This window comes from Nuphar pumila, chromosome 15 (assembly GCF_984573655.1).
Source record: "Nuphar pumila chromosome 15, dmNupPumi1.hap1.1, whole genome shotgun sequence".
NCBI lineage: Eukaryota > Viridiplantae > Streptophyta > Magnoliopsida > Nymphaeales > Nymphaeaceae > Nuphar > Nuphar pumila.
Window position 1 is genome coordinate 26,651,281 of NC_143263.1, and position 22,610 is coordinate 26,673,890.

At 34.4% G+C, this 22,610-nt stretch overlaps 1 protein-coding gene across 1 annotated transcript in view; it reads left to right on the plus strand.

Annotated features, from left to right (window-relative positions):
• Positions 1 to 22,610, plus strand: part of LOC149814896 (mitochondrial dicarboxylate/tricarboxylate transporter DTC-like) — a 33,110-nt gene that overhangs the window by 5,759 nt on the left and 4,741 nt on the right. Inside the window, exons 3-4 of the mRNA XM_089990032.1 lie at positions 635 to 696; positions 17,999 to 18,360. Coding sequence (XP_089846158.1) covers positions 635 to 696; positions 17,999 to 18,360 — 424 coding nt within the window. The remainder of the gene's footprint in view (positions 1 to 634; positions 697 to 17,998; positions 18,361 to 22,610) is intronic.

Genomic DNA, 22,610 nt, shown 5'->3' on the forward strand with positions numbered 1-22,610 from the left:
AAGATGACATCGAATGATCTAAAATAAAACATAACCAATTAAAAAACACAATTAGAAGCAAAGAATAAAAAGCACTAGACACACCTTTCCCCAAAAACACTCAATAAGAAGCAAAAAATAAGGATTTTGTACCTTAACCCACTTCCTTGATTGAAGAAAATGGTGGAAATGCACTCTTGATAAAATTGCAAAAGCCGTCTCCTTTGCACATGAATCGGTCCCTAAATCGATCTAACAAAACCTAGGGTTTGTGGGTTCTCTTCTAACGGACTCTAGACATATAAAGAACTCGACCCTCAAGAGACCTTTTAAACCCAAAATGTAAAAAGAAAACTTTCGGCCTTTTTTAAGTGCGCCGATATTGTATCGTAACCATACGTGTCGTACATATGGTTCTATACGTACAACCATGGCATCACTACTAGTTCATTTATGCTTTTCCTTGGGTTTTGGATTAGTTGATTTTATTTAGCAGCTGTTTTTCAGTTTGTAATTTTTTAGAAATTAGAATTTGGGCTATCTGCTCTTCATGCTGCCTCTTCCTTATAGTGATTCTCATGAATGTTGAGTATTATTAGAGGTGCGAAGGAATGTGAATGGCTAAGTTCATGTAAATTATGATTTGTTGCAACAGGGGCTGTCAGCAGGTTTACTGAGGCAAGCTACTTATACAACAGCACGGCTTGGAACTTTCAGGTAAATGACTTGGCATATTGTGATGTTTTTGATATAAAATAAAGGACTGCTTTTTTAGCATGTAAAGAATAGAACTTGTAGCATTTTGGCTGTGATCCTTAGATGCAATACCTGAGAGACATTCTGATGTGAAGCAGATTAGGTCAAACCATTCAAATTTATGCTACTTATCAGTGTCACTGATATTGGCGACATTTTGAAATATTGTGGTAGTATCGAAAAAATCTCACGATATTTTCAAAATATCACCAGCTATGAAAATATCACAATTTTTTCATGATGTTTTTGAAAAAATTCCTTCTTTTATATATTTTAAATTTTTAAGCCATTTTTTGTTATTTTTGTATTTTAAATACTTTCCAAACTTATTTCCTTATATTTTTGAAAGGAAAATTGATACAAACCTATTATCTTCTTATCTTTCTTATTATTTTTTATAATTTATAATTTTTAAAACTCCCGAGATTTTCCGGAGGAAAACCAGTTTTTGAAAATCTCTCTGAGAAAAACCTTTGCAAGAAATTACCTCGAACAATATAGATGACTATGCTACTTATAAAGGAGCGATGAGGGGCAATGGCACACAGAAATGTTTTTCTTTACAAACTTTTTGAAAATGACACAAAAGTTTTGCTAGGTGTAGATGTCTTTTCCAATTTTGTATAAAAAGTTAATACCACGTCAGCTTGTTTAATGTGGATCCAGCTTGAATGTATCCATATTTGATCCATTTTCTACCCTACCTATGTTTTAAATCAACCCTAACAACAATTTGAATGATTGAAGTCCTGTGTCTACGTGACTAGACGTAAACCCAAACCCAGTGAACATAGGTAGATCTATGATGGAAGATATTGACCTGAATCCTGTTAAGTTGTGTGTGTGTGTATATATATATATATATGCTTTGTATGTATTGACATATATATACATACTGATACATATGTATTTATAATGATGTAATAGGTAAATATCCATTAGGGGTATTTTGGTTATTTCATTCCTTGTAATAGGTTGTGCCCATTAGGGGGCACATTTGTACTTTTACTTTATTCTTTTCTTTTTTTCTATTTCTGTTTTTATAGAGACTATTTGATCAAATACCAAATAGAGCTGTTGGGTTCTTTTTTGACTAGTCAACATAGAGTTGAATAGTCAGTAGAGCTGTTGGAACAGTCCAATAGCTCTATTGAGACTGCTTCTTGTGTGTAACCCCTTTTGTTCTTTTATGCTAGTTCTCAAGCACTCTCTTGATAGATTCTTTATATTTTTTATGTCTCTTGCCCATAACTGGCATTGTGTATTTGATTGTATCTTGACCTATAAGTGAACTCCATTTGTGTATGTTATACTTGCCCATAAGAGGCATTTGTTTGTATTTGCCATATTTCATTATGGAACCAAATTCATACTGAATTAGGTTTGGTTTTGATTTCAGACCCAATTTAGAATTGGGTCAATAAAGCCTAATCCAAACTTGATTCAACCCACTTATGCTCTGGCTCCAAATTGATGTACTACCTGGTTTAGGTGTTCTAAAAGTGCTTGGATCCATTTGAAAATATATTAAATACCCATATATAAAAGAAAGCAAAATATTCATCTAAATATTGTTTGGTTTATAAAAATTAAAGTGAAGTGAGGCGGAAGGTACAGGTGAAAATGAGTTAGTTTCATGCCGGCCTCCGATCAAAATCTAAAACCTTTCTTTTAGATGCAAAAAAAAGAACCTTAGGACCAGATCACATAAATGAGTCACATTCTGGTAAAAAGAAATCCACAAAAAATGCTTTTAAGTATCAAAGAGATGCAGTTTGTACAACGATTTGGAGTTGAACTAATCAAAGTTTTTATTTTTTCTGTTTAAATTAATTTTTACCCTGGTAATGTGAACCGTCTGTAAGGACAGGGCATCTTCTAGTAAACATAATTGACTGGAAAACCTGGTTGTACCTTTTTTTCATATTTATATTATTTGTTTTTGGGGAAAACCCAAATGGAAATTTAATTGAAATGTAATTATGCATTTTGTGTATATATAATGGAGATCTAGAGTCAACAGCTTCTTGTTTATCTATAACTGTTTTATGTCTGTTTCTGCAGGGGGGAAACAGTCATGAATATTATTATATTGATCCAACCTATGTTTTTTTCTATTTTATTGCTTACTGCCATCTTGATGCAATCGGGTTGGTAAAAAATGCTAGTTGACAATTTGCTGACTGGAACTTTGGAATCTAAAGTTTCTCAATGAATGGTTCCAAAAACACTATTACTAGGTTGTAGTTCTTCATGGTGTTTCTGGGATGCTATGTATCATTGCAGTAGTATTTGATATTATCAAGATGCCATGAGTTATTTAATTTATGGGAATCACCCATCATTTACTGCATTGAAAGGAAAAAGATACTTTCATATCATTGTTCAGTTTTGGTCCGAAGTTTCCTCATGTAAGTTGCATAGTCACTGGGATCATGATAGAAAAAACAAATACAAACACAATTTCATAAGGATTACAGATTCTTTCTTGCTACATACACCAACATTCAGAGATGCATGCATGCACACAAACATGAAACTAAACAAGTATATGTGTATGTGTGAACATGTGTGTGTATATATTTATATATTCACACACACACACACACACTGTAGTCTCACACACTGTAGTCTTTGTTAATCGTAGAGTCAAGGGTACAATGATGATGGTCAAGCTGTAAACAAAAAACAATATAACTAGTATGTCATATTTTTTTTTGAAAGGCAAACTGGGTTTAGACCATGGTTGCCAGTCGAGGAAGCGGGAGTGGGAAGCGAGGCACTTTAAAAAAATTAGGAAGCAGGAAGCGTGGGACTACTTAGAAGCGAATCACGAACCGTCTCGAAAGCAACCTTGGAAGCGAACTAGGAAGCGAGGGGGAAGCGAAAAAGAAGAAAATAAAAAATAAAAAATAAAATGGAAAAAAGAGGGAAGCGCGCTTCCCATAAATGGGAAACATGCTTCCCAAAAAAAGGGGACGTTTCCCCACGCGTTTCGGAAGCGCGACGTTTCGCGCTTTCGAAACAAGTATCGGGGAAGCGCACTTCTCCGACTGTAGGGGCGCTTTCGATAACTCTGGTTTAGACAGACCCCTACCAGTTATACAATGATACCATTGGGATTTGAACTTGCAACGTCTCCCAACACAAGGTGACGTGCACTAGCTGCTCCTACCAGACAAGCGAAGCCCCCAAATGCAGTTGTTTCTGTAATTACCTATGCCACACAGACTCTTCTAACAGGGCACCGCACCCGCGTCGCACCCGCACCCAGGCGGGTGCGACACTTGGACACAACTTCCTTTGTGTTAGGTGAAGTCAACCACACTGAGGTCCATTTCTATCCAAAAGCAGATTCAGTTAGCCCTAATCAAGTTCATTTTTATCTATATTATCTATATATATAAATACATAAATGCACACAAATACATATAGTGTTAACTTAAAACTGTTAAATTATATATATATATATATATCCTTATATATCCTCCCCACACCCAATTTTTTTTAAAGTGCCGCACCGGCACCCGCACCCGCACCCGCACCCGCACCTGCACCCGCATCCGCACCTATGTGACATAGGTAATTACTGATTGTACATAACCTTATTTACGTGATTTCTTGGTGGTTTATGTCACTATCTTAGATGTGTGTCTCCATTAAGGGATCTAAAACCACTGCAAATTCAATGGAGTAAGATTATGTGATAATAGTTCTCTTACATCATTGAATCCAGTGTTCAATACTGCTAAGTAATGTGAAATAACCACTAATTGTTGGAAATACATGATATTATAAACTGCCTTAGATGTACTGTTCTTCAAATTACTTATTGACATGCTCAGTTAGAAAATAAATAAAAAACAGTTCAATTTGCAAGAGAATAATACGTACTACCAGATTGACGTACTTCTTGGCTGCTGCTAGGACTTATTCTGAGTATCACTTTAAACCAAGGTTGTAAGTATCATATCGTTAGCCGTATCAGTCGGGCCCAAAGTAACACCGTATCATAATTTTTTAATAAAAATTTTCAAAAATTCAAAAAATCAAGAAAAATCAGAAAAAATAACAAAATTTTTAAAAAAATTCATATCACATGAAACAGTAATGAATTGCATAAAATACAACTATAAAATCGCATATAAAACATTTATGTCTACATGAGCCACATAAGACATCATCAAGCATCAACTGATATAGAATCATAGATAATATTGCATGCATCTCAGACCTTTTTCCTTCGCTGCAAAACTTCTTACTTTTAATCTTATGCTAGGGTGTTATCATCGCAAAATTTTACTTTTGCAAGTCAAACTGACCTTTGAAAAAGATTTTGAAAATAACTCGTCTCCGTTTTTAAAACGCGAGATAATTGTGAGGAATGAGACTCGCCTGTCGGTACGAGGTTCAACCGTTCCTGGCACCTTTACCAGGGGTAATTGAACCAAGGATCAAAAGTGTGCTTAACTTTGCTCAACTTGTCTAAATCGTGTTCTATTTCCTAAATGCACAAAGAATCAGGCATGTGCTATGAATTTTCTGAAAATGTAGATTTGAAAACATGATGTTTGCTTTGAGATTTGAAATACTTGGAGAATTCTTGGAAAAGATGTCACTTGGAAAATCGTGAATCATGGTGAAAGAATATTTCTGAGGAAAATGAAAATCGATTTCTGAGGAATCCAAGTGTTTTGTGAAAATGGATTTCTGAGAAATTTTAAGTAACTTTGGAAAACTTGATTTCTTTGAATTCGAACTTTGAAATTGAATATATAACTTAGAAAATCAAATTTTGAACTTTGAAAAATACTTGAAATACCATTTAAAAGCTCAGAGTTTTGAGAAAATCAATTTCTGAATAAGACTTAGAAAATTTTGAGAAAATCGATTTCTCTGAATTGAAATTGGAATTGGAATTGGAATTGAAATTTGCAAATTGAATGGAATGAATGAATATGAATTTGAAAGATATTTCTTTAAGGAATTGAGAAAATTCTTTTAAGTTTTAAGAAATGCAGTGCATTTTGAAGTTAGCCTAAGAGTGTAGGCTAAATGTGGCTAATACGAAGATCACAAATCTGGGTCTCATTCGTATTCTGACTATGACCATAAATACGAATTCCACAGAGTTTGTCAACTCCCTAAGAGCTTGTGCACGCGCCATTCGTGTGAACCATGGTGAATTTGTAAAAATATGCACATGAATGACAAGTATAACAGTTATATATCAAAGTTCAAACTATATGCAATGCAAATCCTAATCTAAGCAGAAATTGAAATTCTTATTCCAAATTTAACCATAATTTACATCACTAATTGAATTTAAATAACTGAAAATAAAGTCTTCAATATCCCTGCAAAACTAGCAAACTTGTTAGTGAAGAAATGCCGACGTTTCTAGATTTATCCAGTAATATCTGGAAATTACTGGATTTTGCTAGATATAAGCCTTGTTCCATGATTCTCTGAGATAAACGTAATGAAATATGAAGTAAAATTGAAGAAATATGACAATGGGGTTTGAAAATTCGAAATTGAGGTCAAAATGACCAAAACACCTCTGATAGCAAGACTATGGCCTTGAAACCAGGGTTTTTCAGAAAGATATTTTGTAAAATAAGGTTTTGAAATTCAAATGAAAATAAATCAAAATAAGATGATATGGTATGATTGGAAATAAGAAAATCCAAGTTAGGAATTTCGAAAATGAGGTCAAATGACCAAAATGCCCCCGATAGCAAGACTATGGCCTTGAAATCAAGGTTTTTTGAAATAAATTTTGGTGAAAACTTGGGATTTAGGGTTTAAATGAAATCAAATAAATATAAAATCGACCATGAAGCATCCTAACATGATTATAAACATGAACAAACTCTAAAATCATGAACTTATGCATAAAAAAACCAAAAATATCACAAAAATCATGATTTTGGCAGTGTTTCGGGATCCTGCGGGCACCCTGTTTTGCAATTTGGCTCATCTAAGCATCAAATGGGTTCCAAAATTGATAAAAATCGGCACCTGCACTTGTTATTACCCTAAAATTAGATTAGAATCATAAAAATATATTTTGATATTATTCCAATTCAAAAATTGTATTAAAACCCTAAAATATGCTATTTTTACCCGCAGTCCCGTACCAGTTTCAGTGTCAGACCCGAATCAGGGGTCAATTCACCATGGAAATTCCAGAAATTTTATAGAGCAATAGTAGACAGAAAAACAAAGAATCTCCCTTTTACAGATCGGAAAAATCATCTCCGGTTAGGGAGATATCGTTCCGGCATTTTGGACTTAAATTTAACGAATATAAAATTAATTAAAACAGGCATTTCCGGTTGCAAATACAGGGAAAAATAGCAGACTTCATAAAAAATTTATGAGATTTCAAAAGTAAATAATAGACAGAAAAATAAACAGCTTCCCTTTTTACAGATCATGAATCAGATCTACGGTTAAAGATCTATGATCAGTATAAGTTGGATTAGGGTTTTAGTAAATCATAACAAGTTTTAAAACATGGATCCGACTTTCTGACAGAGGAAAAATATCAAACAGTAACAAAAAATTATGAAAATTTTACAGTAAATAGCTGACATTAATATGAAGCCACTGCACTTTACAGATCTTGAATTGGATATCGGATGAAATAAATAACGCATCTACAAGTTATGCTTGAATTTGAACAACGATTTTAACCAACAGAAATCCCGATTTGACTTTGTATTTTATTAACAAGGTTCCCGAATCCCAAAACCTCTGATTTTTTTTATAGGAGCTTACTTACATATCCATGTATCACATATAAAAAAATCAGAAATTTATAATGAAGATTTCAATACGAACTAACATGCTTTCTATGGATCTAAAATTAAAATATACAGAAATCTAAGAAACACTAAAAAACATGATTTAATCAATAAGAAACCATAAAAAAATCTAAACAGTAAAGCGAAATTGATTTCAATGCTGGAATACATGTAATAAACATTAATATGCTAAAAAATAAAAATAAAACAAGGAATCCATGGCTGGAATTAATTTTTACCTTTGAAATCATGAATTTAATCCATTTAACGGATAAATCTCATGATTTCTTGGTTAAAAATATGGAAAAAGACAATGTAAACAATTCTAATGGATTAGAATCTCAAAATACAGCATTGAACAAGCTTAGATCATCTTCTTGGACCGATCTTGGGGTTCTTGATGGTGATTCCATGGTTTAAACCATGAAAGAGGGTTTCTATGGTGAAATCTATAAAAAATTCATAAAAAATAATAAAATAATATTAAATAACTCACCTTGGGGCTGCAACTGCAATGGAGGAAAGTGGAGGTACTGGAGAGGAGAGAGAGGCCGCGAAATTGGGAGAGAAAATGAGCCTCTCTAACCCCTCTAAAGAGCCCTTATTTATAGTTTTTCAAAACCTCCGTAATTAGGGTTAATTAAGGGGTTTTATTTTTTTAGAACTCTTTCTAATTAATCTAATAAAGGGGGCAACGATTTTTTGGAGAATTGTAGCCTAGGTGGGACTCTATCTAACCTAATTGACTTAATTAACTTAATTAATAAAAAGAAATTCCAAATGTGGCGCCACCTAGACGGGCCCACATTTGTTTTTTTTTTAAACTCGAATTTAAAAGCTTTAAAAACTGTTGAAAAGCAAATATGAAGTTTTAAAATCACTTTTGACTCTTCTAACCTAGCTAGGACACTAACTAACCCTAGTCTAACCCTAATTTCTTCAAATGTGGCACCACCCAGAGTGGGCTCCACTTGAATTTTCAAAAACGATTTTAAAACTTGAAATTGAGAGGTTTTTTAAAAGATATTCAAAAGTAGCCTTGAGATTGAAGATTTTGAAACGACACAGAGTTCTGACTGGGTCAGAACTCCTCTAGATATGGTGCCAACTGAGTGGGCCCCACATAAGAGTTTTGAAAATTTGAAATAAATACTGAAAATGGCTTTAAAAAAGGGGTTAAAATCAACAAATGGAATTCAAAGGTTTGAAAATAGAGTTCTAAGCGAACTAGAACTCTGGACCCGAGTCCTGAACTAATTAGGACTCGGAGATTTTTTGAATTTTGATGGCCAAATGAAGAAGTTTTTGAAAGATTTCATCAGAATCAGTAAAAATAAGTTAAAAAAATGCAGTCAGGGTTAGAGTCCTAACTCAACTGAAGCTCCGAAATAGAGTCCTGAATTAATTGGACTCTGCAAGATGACCTAATTTTTGAAAAACAAATGAAAAAGAATGAAAATGGAAGTAAAAACAAACTTAAGGATAGACTTCTAACTGGATTAGGACTCTCGGACAAAGTCTTGATCGGACTGAAACTATAGAGTTTTTGGTATTTTCTGAAAAACAGATAAAAAACTTGTGAAAATAATGAAAACAATAACAAATATTGAAATCAAAACAGAGTCTTGATCCAACTGGGACTTTGGGGACAGAATCCTGATTGGATAAGGACTCTCAGAATTTTGGATTTTCTGGGAAAACAAATGAGAGAATTTTGAAAAACAAGTGAAAACAAGATAGAATTGAAGTTCGGTTTAGAGTCCTGATCTGATTAGGACTCTAAAGAAGAGTCCTAATTTGATTAGGACTCTGACAATTTTTGGTTTTCTGAGAAACCAATGATGAGATTTAAAAAACGCTTTTGAAAACCAGTGAAAATGAAGTGAGAAAACAAACTTTGGATAGAGTCCTGATTCGATCAGGACTCTAGGATAAAATCCCAAAATTTTGAAATTCAATGATAAAGGTATAACAACTTTGATAACTGAAGAGATAAATAGAAGAATTTTTGAAAGATTCTCTCAAAATTGAAATCAGGGTCAGAGTCCTGATCCAATTGGGACTCTTCAAACAGAGTCCTGGTTCAACTAAAACTTTGAGTTTTTGACTTCTCTTTGAAAGATTTTGAAAGAATTGATTAAAAACAGGTAAGAATAACGATGAAAGATAGAGTCTTGATTCGATTAGGACTCTAGGAAAAAGTCCTAATTCGACTAGAACTCTAAAGTTTTGGCTAAAATAAAAGATTTTGAAAATCAGTTGAAAAGGTTTTGAAATCAAGTGAAGAACAGGAATAAAGGATGAAATCGGGATAGAGTCTTGATTCGATTAGGACTCTGAGAAAGAGTCCTAATTCGACTGGGACTCTAGGATTTTGGCAAAAAACAAAGGATTTTGATAGGTTTTCTCAAAAACAGGTAAAAAGGGTAGTAAAAGTTAGAGTTCTGACCCGACTAGGACTCTGGAAAAAGAGTCCTGATCCAACTAGGATTCTGGAAAAAGAGTCCTGATTGGACTGGGATTCTGAAATTTTGGTCAAAAATGATGAGAATGGGCAAGAATATGACCACAGCTGGTTTAAAATCAGAATGGGGTTTTAAAAAGATTCAAAAAGATGAAAATACAGAGTCCTGATCCGACTAAGACTCTAAATTTTTTGAGATTTTTTATAAATAAAGGAATTCAGAAGTGACACCATCTAAATAGGCCTCATCTGAGAATTGAAATCAATTGAAATTGAGTTTAAAATGAATTTAGATTGTTTTTTGAGGAAAATATTTCGAAATATAAGATCCTGGGGTTTGGCAAATGGCAAAAATATCGACTTAAAACCCAGGTTTTGAAATTGATTTCAAAAGAAAAGTTTTAAAGATCGAATCTGGATTAATATTCTGAAAAACAAGAGTTCTGGATCTCGATAATGAGATGCAATGCTATGCAATGAAATGACATATCAAATGCATGCAATGATATTGCAATGATATATGAAGTGTAAACACTGGATGAGGGTGAAAATTTGGGGTGTTTACATAGGGGTTGTAGGATCCGAAGTAGGGAGCTTATCTTTGTAATACACATCCTCTTAGGGCTCTACATACCCCATTTGTATATTATTCGTCTTCTTGTTTTTTTTCCTCTCATATCATCAAGTAATTATTGACATATTGCCATTTTATAACATTCAGCAATTTTCTTGCCGTGCATGCATGCTCATTATGATGTGTCCCAGCTAAATGATGCTTCAATCAAAAGATACCACTCGAAAAAGAATTTTGACAATAGTTGCAATTAATTTTTAATCGGTTTTCATTCATTACTTGAATACCCCATTGCCATGCCAGATCCTCTGATGCCATTTTCCTCAAAAAAAAAACTCAATAAGAAGCAAAGAATATTGAGTGAAAAAATTGTGAAAATGCACTCTTGTGAAAATCACAAAAGTCCTATCCTTTGTGCACGAATCAGCCCCCAAATCGATCTAACGGTTCCTAAAGTGTGTGGGTTCTTTTCTAACAACCTCTAGACAAATGAAGAAGTCGGCCCTCAAGAGGCCTTTAAAACCCAAAACTTAAAAAGTAAGTTTTGGGTCTTTTTTAAATGTGCCACACCCGTATTGTATGATACGTCCTATAGCGTACGATACAACATTATACAGGGGGTGTATCATACGATACACTCGATACAGGTACGGGTATAATACACACTCGTATTTGTATTGCATCATATTTTCAAAAAGTAACGATATGTATCGTACCACATCATACGATATGATACCTAGAACACTGCTTTAAAAATTCCCTTCCTGTGTTGAACATATTGGCTTATCTTTGTTAATTACTTTCCCAGAACATGTTCCAGATGTAGTTCATCATTTTAAGCTTGCTTCATATGTATATGTCATGATGAGTTTGTGTTGAACTTCTCTCTGAAAAAAAGGGCACACAAACTTTATTAATATGAGAATTAGCTGTTATTGCCCTAAGTGGTTTTTTGCACATTTGATAGCTTAAGTCCATTACATAGTAGTTTCAGGTTGTCATATATCTGACAACTATTTTAAAATTCTTCACCTTTCGGAGGTTTTAAACATGCAAATAAACTACCATGATTCAACATAGTTTCACTTTCATATTCCTTGTTTCCATCATGTGTCTCCTATGCAAATTGAGAAGTCGGCCCTCAAGAGGCCACACTCGTATGGTATGATATGCCTTGTAGCATATGATACGGCACAATACAAGGGTGTATCGTATAATACACCCGATATAGGTATCAATACGATACATACTCGTACCGCGATACATGTGTGTATCATATCATATTTCCAAAAGGTACCGATACGTATCGTACCACATCATACGATGCAGTACAATATGTACAACACTGCTTTAAACATTCCCTTCCTGAGTTGGACATATTGGCTTATCTTTGTTAATTACTTTCCCAACACACGTTCAAGATGTAGTTTATCATTTTAAGCTTGCTTCATATGTATATGTCGTGATGAGTTTGTTGCTGAACTCTCTGAAAAAAAGGTCACACAAACTTTCTTAATATGAGAATTAGCCACTTATTTCCTTAAGTGGCTTTTTGCACATCTGATATCTTAAGTCCATTACACAGTAGTTTCAGGTTGTCGTATATCTGACAAATGTTTCACCTTTCAGAGGTTTTAAACATGCAAATAAACTACCATGATTGAGCATAGTTTCACTTTCATATTCCTTGTTTCCATCATGTGTCTCTTATGCCCACTTACTAGCAAATATTGAGGAAATATTGCAAATTCTGATAATCTTATATCTTCAAGCAAAAGAAATGTTGGTCAAAATTATCTGGGATTATGAATTCGTCACATGATGCAAGCTATTGACTGAAATGTGGTCTCATACAACTCGAATTCCTCTGTCTTGCTATGACTTCCATTTATTGTTTGTTGAAGAATTTTGGTATATTGTTTGATGCTCATCCAGTGCTTAAAAAACTCGGGAGTCAACTTGGTGACTCAATTGACTCAACTCTAGGGAAGCAAATGGGTTAGATCTAGTATTGAGGTTTTGATTTTTGATTGTTTTGACCCAATCCAGATCAAGATCTCCCATGTATTTGTCTGTTCCGAATCCAATCCATTTGCATCCCTACTTAGATTAACTCCAGATCTCCCATGTATTTAGAAAAGTGAGCATGCCAAAATATTGGCATGGTTCATAAATATTGTGGATCTCAAAATTTGTGCTAATCTAGCCAAATTTAACAAGGCAAATGAAGCATGGTTCTTCATGAAAGATATCTATACTCAAAGAGACCTTACTAGGCATTTCTTTTTGCAAGAAAAAGTGAGAGGAACCAAGCAAGAAATATGAGTATTAGAGGTTATTATAGTACTTTATCCCTTCTATGGGATGAACTTGCTCTTTTTGAACCTCAATAAGAAGGAAGTGCTATTGCCATGAGGCAATAGCAAATGGAGAGAGAGATTTTTTCATTTCATTCATGGGCTTCGACCCGAATTTGAGCAACTAAGAGGATTCCTACTTCATAGGGCCTCAACTCTTCTTAATAAAGTTCTTGCCAATCTATGCCAAAAAAAACTCACTTGGCTTTAAAAAAAGATGTTGATAAAGTTCATGCAGTATCCAAACTGGGGAATAATATCAGGATATACAAACTTCTTCACTTTTGAAAAAATAACTAATGGTGGAGGAAGAAAATTTGTCATTTTGTAATGAACTGGGTCACGATTGTCCTAAGTTTAAGAAAAAGGTGGCTTTTGTTGGAGATATAACTCAAATAATTCAAATGAAGAACCAAAAAGAGATGGAGACATCAAGGACTTTATTGCTCAACTTACGAAAGCACTTCAATAATTTATGAGAAACAACTCTTCCATACCTTTTAGTTATGGTGCCGCAGTCTCATCAACTCTCGGTATGTATTCTTGGATTCTTGATTCGGGTGCTTCCTTTCATATGACACAAAATGCATTTTTTTAATCTGAATCAATCCCTATTTTAAATCTTTTGTTTCTACGGCCTATGGTACATCCTTAGATATTAAAGGAATAGGAAATCTTGAAAAGACTTTTAGCAATGACATAATTTTGTGTTTCAAAAATTAGAATTATTCAAAAACTTAACTTTAACCTTTTTTCAGTTTTCTCAAATACCTTTTTTGGTTGTAGTGTCTCTTTTTCGTGTTCAAATTGCTATGTGCAGGATCTCCGGTCTGAAAAACGGATTGGGCAAGGCCATAGAAGAGGAGACTTATCCTATATGGATTTTTGTCATTACCATCTAAATGTTTTTTCCATCATGTTCAAATTAAGGATGTTGCCGCTTGGCTCAAAAGGCTTGGTTATCGTAGTATCTCTAAGTTGTATCTCTTTATTTTTTTAGAGAAATTTTGTAATGAAAAAGAATTTACATATAATGATTGTATTCTTTGAAAAATGCATTCTCTTCCTTTTCAACCTAGTAACTTCATTTCGAAAAGACCTTTTGAGTTAGTGCATTCATATGTACGTGGACCAACACCCGTCATGTCTAAAGAAAAATGTTCATAATATGTTGTTTTTATTGATGATTTCACTAGATATACTTGGGCTTACTTTCTTAAATACAAATTCGATGTATTTTCTATTTTCAAAGAATTTTTTGGTCGAAATTGCTCTTTCCGCAATATATCTTATAAATAGGATGCCATCCTCATCTTTAAAAAATGTTTCTCCCTTTAAAAAATTGTTTAAAATCTCTTTGAATTTCAAAAGATTAAGAATTTGGTTATAGGTGTTATGATATTAAAAATAACAAACTTTATATTTCAAGAAATGTGACTTTTCTTGAAGACGAAAATGGATTTGAACATCAAGAACCCAAGGAAGATGTTGATTATTTTTTCTATTTGACTTATTACTCAGAAATGAGTCTAATGAAACCATTTGTGATAATGAAATTGTTTGTGATAACAGTTCTCATCAAAATGATGATTCTCCTAATGAGAATCCTAATGATCTCTAAATGATCATCAAAATGCTTTTGGCATATATTCACAAAATCTTTCTTTAGATGACCAAGTATAGGAATCCCTACCTAGACGATCCTCTAGAAATAGTAGACCTCTTAAAAAATGTGTCATATAATTTATTTTCCCTAAATTATAGAACTTGTTTAATGATGATCCATTCCCATCATGAGCCTTTCATCTCTAAAAAAGCTAAGCAACATCCACATTGGGTAGATGCTATGAAATTATAATTAGAAGCATTCAACAAAGCTAACACTTGGAAAATTGTAAGTCTCCTTTTGGGAAAAAAGGCTATTGAGTGTAGACGAGTTTATAAAGTAAAAACTAAAAGTGATGGGTCATTGGAAAGATATAAGAGAAAGGAAAACCCCTTAAAGTTAACAAAGCTCTTTACGGTCTTAAACAAGCTCCAAAAGCTTGGTATGACCGGTCAAGCAAAATTGTTCTTGATAGTGGATTTACTTCTTGTTATACTAATATTGTTGTTTTTGTTAAGCATGCAGAAGACTAAATAACTATCTTGTTGTTGTATGTTGATAATGTGATTATCACTGGGAGTGATAAAAAGAGCATTAAATCTATTAAAAATGTTCTTAAAAATAACTTTGATATGTCTGATCTTGGATTTCTAAGGTATTTTATTGAAATTGCATATTCTCCTAGAGAGAATATGTTCTTTCTCAAATAAAGCTTGCATCATATATTATTGACAAGTCTGGATTGACTGACGAAAAGAAAGTGGAGACTCCAGAAGTTATAAATGCTAAGATGAGAGCCAATGATGAAACTTCTTTAGAAGATCCTACTTCTTATTGTCAATTAATTGGATCGCTAATATAGTTATCTATTATCAGGCCAGACATTGCTCATGCTATTCACAATACAAGTCAGTTTCAAAATGCTCCTACTACTATTCACATGTCTGCTATCATGCAAATTTTCAGATATCTGAAGGAAACAATAACAAAAGGACTATTCTTATATTCTTCTTCATCTTCAAATTTAATTGCTTATACTGACTCTAATTGGGGTGATAACTCTAATGATCGTATTTCTACCATAGGTTGTATTTTTCTTGAAGTATCCTTAATTTCTTGGAGATGTAAGAAATAACAAAATGTGTCACTGTCTTTCACGAAAGCCGAGTATAGGGCGATGACTACAACTACAATTGAACTTGTGTGGTTAAGAAGTTTGCTCAAAGATATGGGAGTCATCATCTATATTCCTTTGAAGCTACACTGTGACAACAAAAGTGCACTCTACATTACTAGCAATTATACATTTCATAAACGAATAAAACACATCAAGATGGATTGTCATTATGTTCGAGTTGAATTTTTGTGGAGTACTATTCAACTACTATGTGTCACTTTAGAGTATTAACTTACATATTTTTTTACCAAAGCTTTGCCATCCCATCTGTTCTTTTTTCTTCTAAGCAAACTTTTAGTGATCTCACCATCAGTTTGAGGGAGGGTGTTAAAATATATGGTTATCATATATATATATATATATATATGTCTTTTGTAATGCCCATTAGGGGCAGTTTGGTCTTTTTGTTTTCATGTAAATAGACATGTCCACTAGGGACATTTTTGTATTTCTTTATTTTTATTTTTTATTTATTTAAGGGGTAAAAGGTGTTTATATATATAGTCTTGTTTAAAATATCCGATAAGGGTATTTTAGTTTTTTCGCATAGTTGTTTCTAGAAACAACTATTTTATTAGGTTAGATTCTTTTTTGTATTTTTTGTTTTTTATTATTTTTTTGTTTTTCCTTTTTTAATGGCATTGGGGGTCCCACCATAGTCGTTGGGACCCCCAACAACTCTATGTCGGAGCCCCCAATGGTCTCTCACTCTCTCTTTTTGTGTATAAATAAGGAACTTTTCCCCTTGTATTCTTTAGTATTCTCTAGTATTCTCAAGCTCTCTTTAGTAAGGATTTTATTTCTTTATTTGTTTGTGTTGCTTTTTTAAGGCTTTTGTATTGTCCCATTGTGGACTTCTTACTTATATTTCTCTTGTGCCGTCGTGCTTGTCCATTATTGGACTTTGTAAATGCTTTTGCATTCTTAGATTATACTTCTGCATATTTCATTACAAAAGGATCCTCCCTTAAGAGTCATTGGGACCCTCCCCAACAGTCATAAAAATGACTGTTGGGGAGCTCCCAGTGACTCTTTTGGGACTTCCCTTGGTCCCTATAAAGTGTATAAATAGGGGACTTTGTCCCCTTCTCTCTTTAATGCTTCTTTAAGCATTTCAATATATTGTTGATTATATTTTTAGTCCTGTCTCTTTCACATTGTGTGTTTGGTGCCTAGCCCTTTGTGGCTTATTGTATTTTGCCCATTAGTGGCTTCTTGTTTATGTGCATGTGCATTCTTTGTAGTCACTTTGTGACATTGTTATTTGCATAAGTGTTTTATTACACTAAACAGAGTCTAACAGAAAAGGAACTTCCTTTTTCACTTCCCTAGAGTTACTCTTTCCTAGAATTTAGTGGTTGAGTTTCTTGATGCATGTCCATTCTAGCTTTCTTGTGGGGGAGAGAATCAGGAATTTTCTAGTGAGTTGTTCAATGTCATCTAAAGAGTATAAAGGTCTTCATGCGTTTTGATGCATATCTGAGGCAATTGAATTATTTTTCCACCGTTAAGTGTATCACATTTATTTGATTCCATTATTGTTAAACAACTGAAATCAATATTTTCTTACTCCAGTTTGGATAAAACTTGAAAGACTTTAAAAATATTAATGTTTTGCAATTTAGATTTGCATTCAACATAAATCAACCAAAGTTAACTGGTAGTGCTTTTACCATTTAACCTTTCACGTATGTATATATGTATGGAGTGTAGGGATATAATCAAGTGAAATACTAGATGAGACTCGTGAAATGTGATGTCATGGCAGATATAATATATGAATTGCTGTAAATCAAGTCATTATGATTGTTTGGTGGTCTAGGTTTCTATGACAACCTCAAATTTAGGGATCTCAGTGTTACTCACAGTGGAGCACATGGCGATGCACTCTGGTGAGGAAAGGGACACATAGATAAATATATGTATGTATGTATGTATGTATGTATGTGTGCGTTATATGTATATATGTATGCACACTTGTTCTATATCTGATGCTTAGATGTGCTAATGTGATAGACAGTTTATTATGACTTGTGCATCTGAAATGTTGAATTTTATTAGCTTGGTCATTCAGTAACATTATGACATCTCAAGGTCCCGCATTTCTTGATCTAGTTGCCTCATTTTTGGCTGCCTTAACTGACTGAAATTTACCTAAATAATTGTATTGATTTGTTCTGTTCTCTGTTGCAGAATGTGGTTTCTTTTCATTATACGGATGGTGATCTCAATATGACTTGTTAAATGATGCATGCTTGTTCTTTTGATTATAGGGTTTTGACAAACAAAGCTGTTGCAGCTAATGATGGGAAGCCTCTTCCTCTTTATCAGAAAGCTCTTTGTGGGCTTACAGCTGGAGCAATTGGTGCATGTGTTGGAAGTCCAGCTGATTTGGCACTCATTCGCATGCAAGCTGATGCTACCTTGCCACCTGCTCAACGTCGACACTACACAAATGCCTTTCATGCACTGTATCGTATTGTTCGTGATGAAGGTGTTCTGGCCCTTTGGAAGGGAGCAGGTCCCACTGTTGTAAGGGCCATGGCTTTGAATATGGGCATGCTTGCCTCTTATGATCAGAGTGTGGAATTTTTCAAGGATAACCTTGGGTTTTCAGAAGTTAGCACCGTAATTGGTAAGGCAAAATCCTATTTGCATTAGCATTTTATTTTCTTTCTTATTTTCTTTTCTTGTCAGGCAAGCTTAGGCTTAGCAAACCTGTATTAGTAGTTCATTATATTAATAGTTTCTAACATGATTTTGTATATTGTTTTGGACCTGTAGGTTTGTCCTTCTAGACAAAATCTGAACCAAAAACTTTCCCAACAAAACCATGTCTAGTCCGAAAACCCAATTGATCAAATGATAGCATTCCATCTTTTTAGCAAAATGACCTTCGTAAGGGTCGACCCGGCATGATAGGTCAAGAAAAAGGATGAATAGTCAAAAGGAAATATTAGTTCCATGGCTCAGACATATGGGACAACAGCCCTAGCAATAGAATTTGCCCCACAGATTTTGTTCAATTTCCTACTCATAAGCATCATCTTGAGATCTTTTCCAAAGTTTCCTTTTTTCTAGATAAAAAAGGACTCGTGTTCTTTAGGTAAAAGTTGCTTGTTTCTTGCCAAGTTGAATGTCTTTGGCGTCTCAATTTGGAGTACACTGATTATTTAGCCTAATTATTTTTTTTCTTCTGTCATAATGATTGCATCCTTGAAGAAATAGACGATGTTACTGTAAAAGTATCTTCAACAAGATACTTTAGCCGATAACGCAACAACCTTAAGAATAAATGTGTGAACATACACACCCAAGAACACTTGTGCACAACGAACACAACACACCGAATCACAAATGTGCACTTGCACCCATAAGTTTCATAAACACTAAAGAGGTTGGGCTATAATCCCAAATCTCTTCTTACAAATACAATGGAGAGAGCCCATATTTATAGGGCTAAAGGAGACCTTGGAAGGGGCTCCACATAGTCGTTGGAGCCCCTCCAACGGTCACAAATGTGACCGTTGGAGGGGTCCAACGACTAGTGTGTTGGGCCCCTCCCAAGGTAGGTACAACTCATTTATTGAAAGAAAAAAGAAAAATAAAAATGGGAAAAGAAATTACAAGACATATTCGAAAAAGAATGTGTAAAAAAGACTAAACTACCCCTAAGACTAAAGATAGAATTATATATATATTTTACATATATAATAGGTAGATACATATACATATATTATATATATATGTATATGTATTACCTTATATATGTAAAATATATATACGAAGTTACAAGTTTGGATTACATATTTTAACACCCCCCCTCAAACTTAGGGCAGGATGACCGATAGTTTGCCAAGAAGGAAGTTGAACCGTGGAGCACACAAGGCTTTGGTAAAGAAGTCCGCCAACTGATATTCGGACGTAACATAAGGAAGATCAATGACTCTTCGGAGATATGCTTCGCGAACATAGTGACAGTCCATTTCAATGTGTTTGGTCCGCTCATGGAATGTGTGGTTTTTCGCAATGTAGATTGCGCTCTTGTTGTCGCAACACAGCTTGGTAGGCCCTTCAATTGTGACTCCCATGTCTTCAAGCAGTTGATGAATCCAAACAATCTCCATGGTAGTAGTTGCCATGGCACGATATTCAGCTTCTGTTGAGGAGAGTGACACCTTTTGTTGCTTCTTGCATCTCCATGAAATCAGCGAGTCACCTAAAAATACACAAAATCCAGTGGTGGAGTGACGGTTATTTGGGTCACCTCCCCAATCAAAATCAGTATAAGCAATTAATTTTAAATCGGAAGAAGAAGATAGAAAAACTCCCTTATTTAGAGTATCCTTTATGTATCTTACGACTCGTAAGATGGTACTCATGTGAACGGATGTAGGCGCATGCTGAAACTGACTTGCAGTGTGGACTGCATGGGATATATCTGGTCTGGTAATACTTAGATACATCAGAGATCCTATAAGCTGTCTGTAGGGTGTAAGATCCAAAAGTGGAACCCCATCATCAATTTTCATCTTTGCTCCTACAACCGCAGGAGTTTCGCAAAGCTTCTCATCCGTAATACCTGACCTGTCAATGATCTCAGAGGCAAGCTTAGTTTGAGATAAAAAATATCCTCTAAGAGAGTATGCTACTTCAATTCCCAAAAAATAAGTTAGAAAACCCAAGTCAGACATTTCAAATTTATCCTTCAAGATAGATTTTATACTCTTAACCCCGTTAGAGTCACTCCCAGTGATGAGCATGTCATCAACATACAAAAGTAAAATTACAATCCCTGCATTGGATTTTCTAACAAATAGAGCAGTGTCAGTAAAATAAGAGGAAAAGCCATTTTCAATCATAACAGAATTAAATCCATCATACCAAGCCTTGGGGGCTTGTTTTAGACCATAGAGTGCTTTTTGAAGACGAAGCACCTTTCCCTCAGGAGCCTCCATTCCAGGAGGAGCATCCATATAAACTTCTTCACTCAAATCACCATTTAAAAAGGCATTTTTAACATCCATTTGATAGATGTTCCACTTGTTGATAGAGGCAACGATTATTAGGCATCGAACAGTGACCATACGGGCTACAGGAGCAAAAGTTTCTTCATAGTCAATTCCATATTCTTGACTATATCCTTTTGCAACCAAGCGAGCTTTATACCTTTCAAGGGATCCATCACTTTTAGTTTTTACTTTAAAAACCCATCTGCATCCTATTGTTTTCTTACCTTTAGGAAGATGTTGAAACTCCCAAGTTTTGGCTCTTCTCAGGGCCTCAAGTTCATTGTCCATGGCATTAATCCATTCAGGGCATCTACGTGCTTCTTTAAAATTTCTAGGTTCTATATAAGAGTGGATGGCACTAAGGCAGGGTCTATATCTTGGTGAGAAAGAGTCATAGGAAATGAACCTAGAAGGAGGCCTTCTACTTCTCTCAGTTCTACGAGGGATCACTTCATTCTGAGAGGCACTGGGACTGGCATCATTATATCTGTCAAGAACACTCCTAAAGTTGTTTTGATCTCTATGAGAGTAGGTGATAGGGTTTCTAGGTAATTCAATAGGTTGATGTGACGAAGGAGATAAGGAGATGTTTTCCTCGGTTTCAAGTTCATTTGGGTTACTTTGATCTGACTCATTATCACTAGTATCATCGTCCTTATTCAATAAATCGAATAAAAAGGAATAATCCATATTTTCATTATGGGGGTCACAACGTTCAAACCCACTAACATTTTCCAAAAAACTCACGTTTCTGGAAACATACAATTTATCACTTTTGATATCATAACAACGAAACCCCTTTTGGGTTTCAGAATAGCCAAGAAAGGCACAAGGAATGGCTTTTGGAGAAAGTTTGTCATTCTTATCAGTAAGAACAAAACACTTACACCCAAAGACCCTTAACCTGCTATAATCAGGTTCCTTATCATACAGTTTTTCAAAGGGAGAAATTTTGTTTAAATTTTTCGATGGAAGTCGGTTTATGAGATAGACACAGGTAAGGGCTGCCTCAGCCCAAAGATTTTTTGGAATATTTTGAGAAATAAGCAAAGTCCTAGTGGTTTCAATGATGTGCCTGTGCTTTCGTTCGGCTAACCCATTTTGTTGCGGGGTTTTCGGACATGATTTTTGGTGAAGAATTTCAAAATTTTCAAGATAACTCTTAAATTCATTTGAGAGGTATTCTCCTCCAGAGTCAGACCTAAAGATTTTTAAACATCCATTGAATTGATTTGAAATCATCATGTGAAAGCTTTTAAAGGTTGAAAAAACCTCATGTTTATGTTTAAGGAAATAGATCCAACAAAACCTAGTATAGCCATCCACAAAGATCACATAATATGAAAAACCTCCTTTTGACATTACCGGAGCCGGTCCCCATACATCGGAATGGACAATTTCAAATGGTTTTGTCGTAAACATGGATCTTTGAGGAAAAGGCAAACATTTCATTTTCCCAAGAATGCATTCATTACACAAAAAGTCACTTTTACAAAGATGTTTAACAAAAGGCAAATACGAGATTTTAACAATATTGGGATGACCCAATCTCTTATGCCATACATGAATGTCTTTGTTTTGGACGACGTTGCAAAATTGACTCTTGGGAACTTGAAGAAAATCTACGTAGTAGAGGTCTCCTCTTCTAGAGCCTTCCCCAATCAATCTCCCGGACTGGCGATCCTGTATCCAACATTTATTAGAAGAAAATTTTATATCGCAACCATGGTCCGAGAGTTGGGAAACGGAAAGAAGATTTAGGTTAAGGTTTGGGATAAAACGAATTTTTGGAACAAAGAAGTCTTGTTTTTCAAAATTACCTATTCCTTTAATCTCAAGAGATGTACCGTCCGCGGTTGATACAAAAGATGGA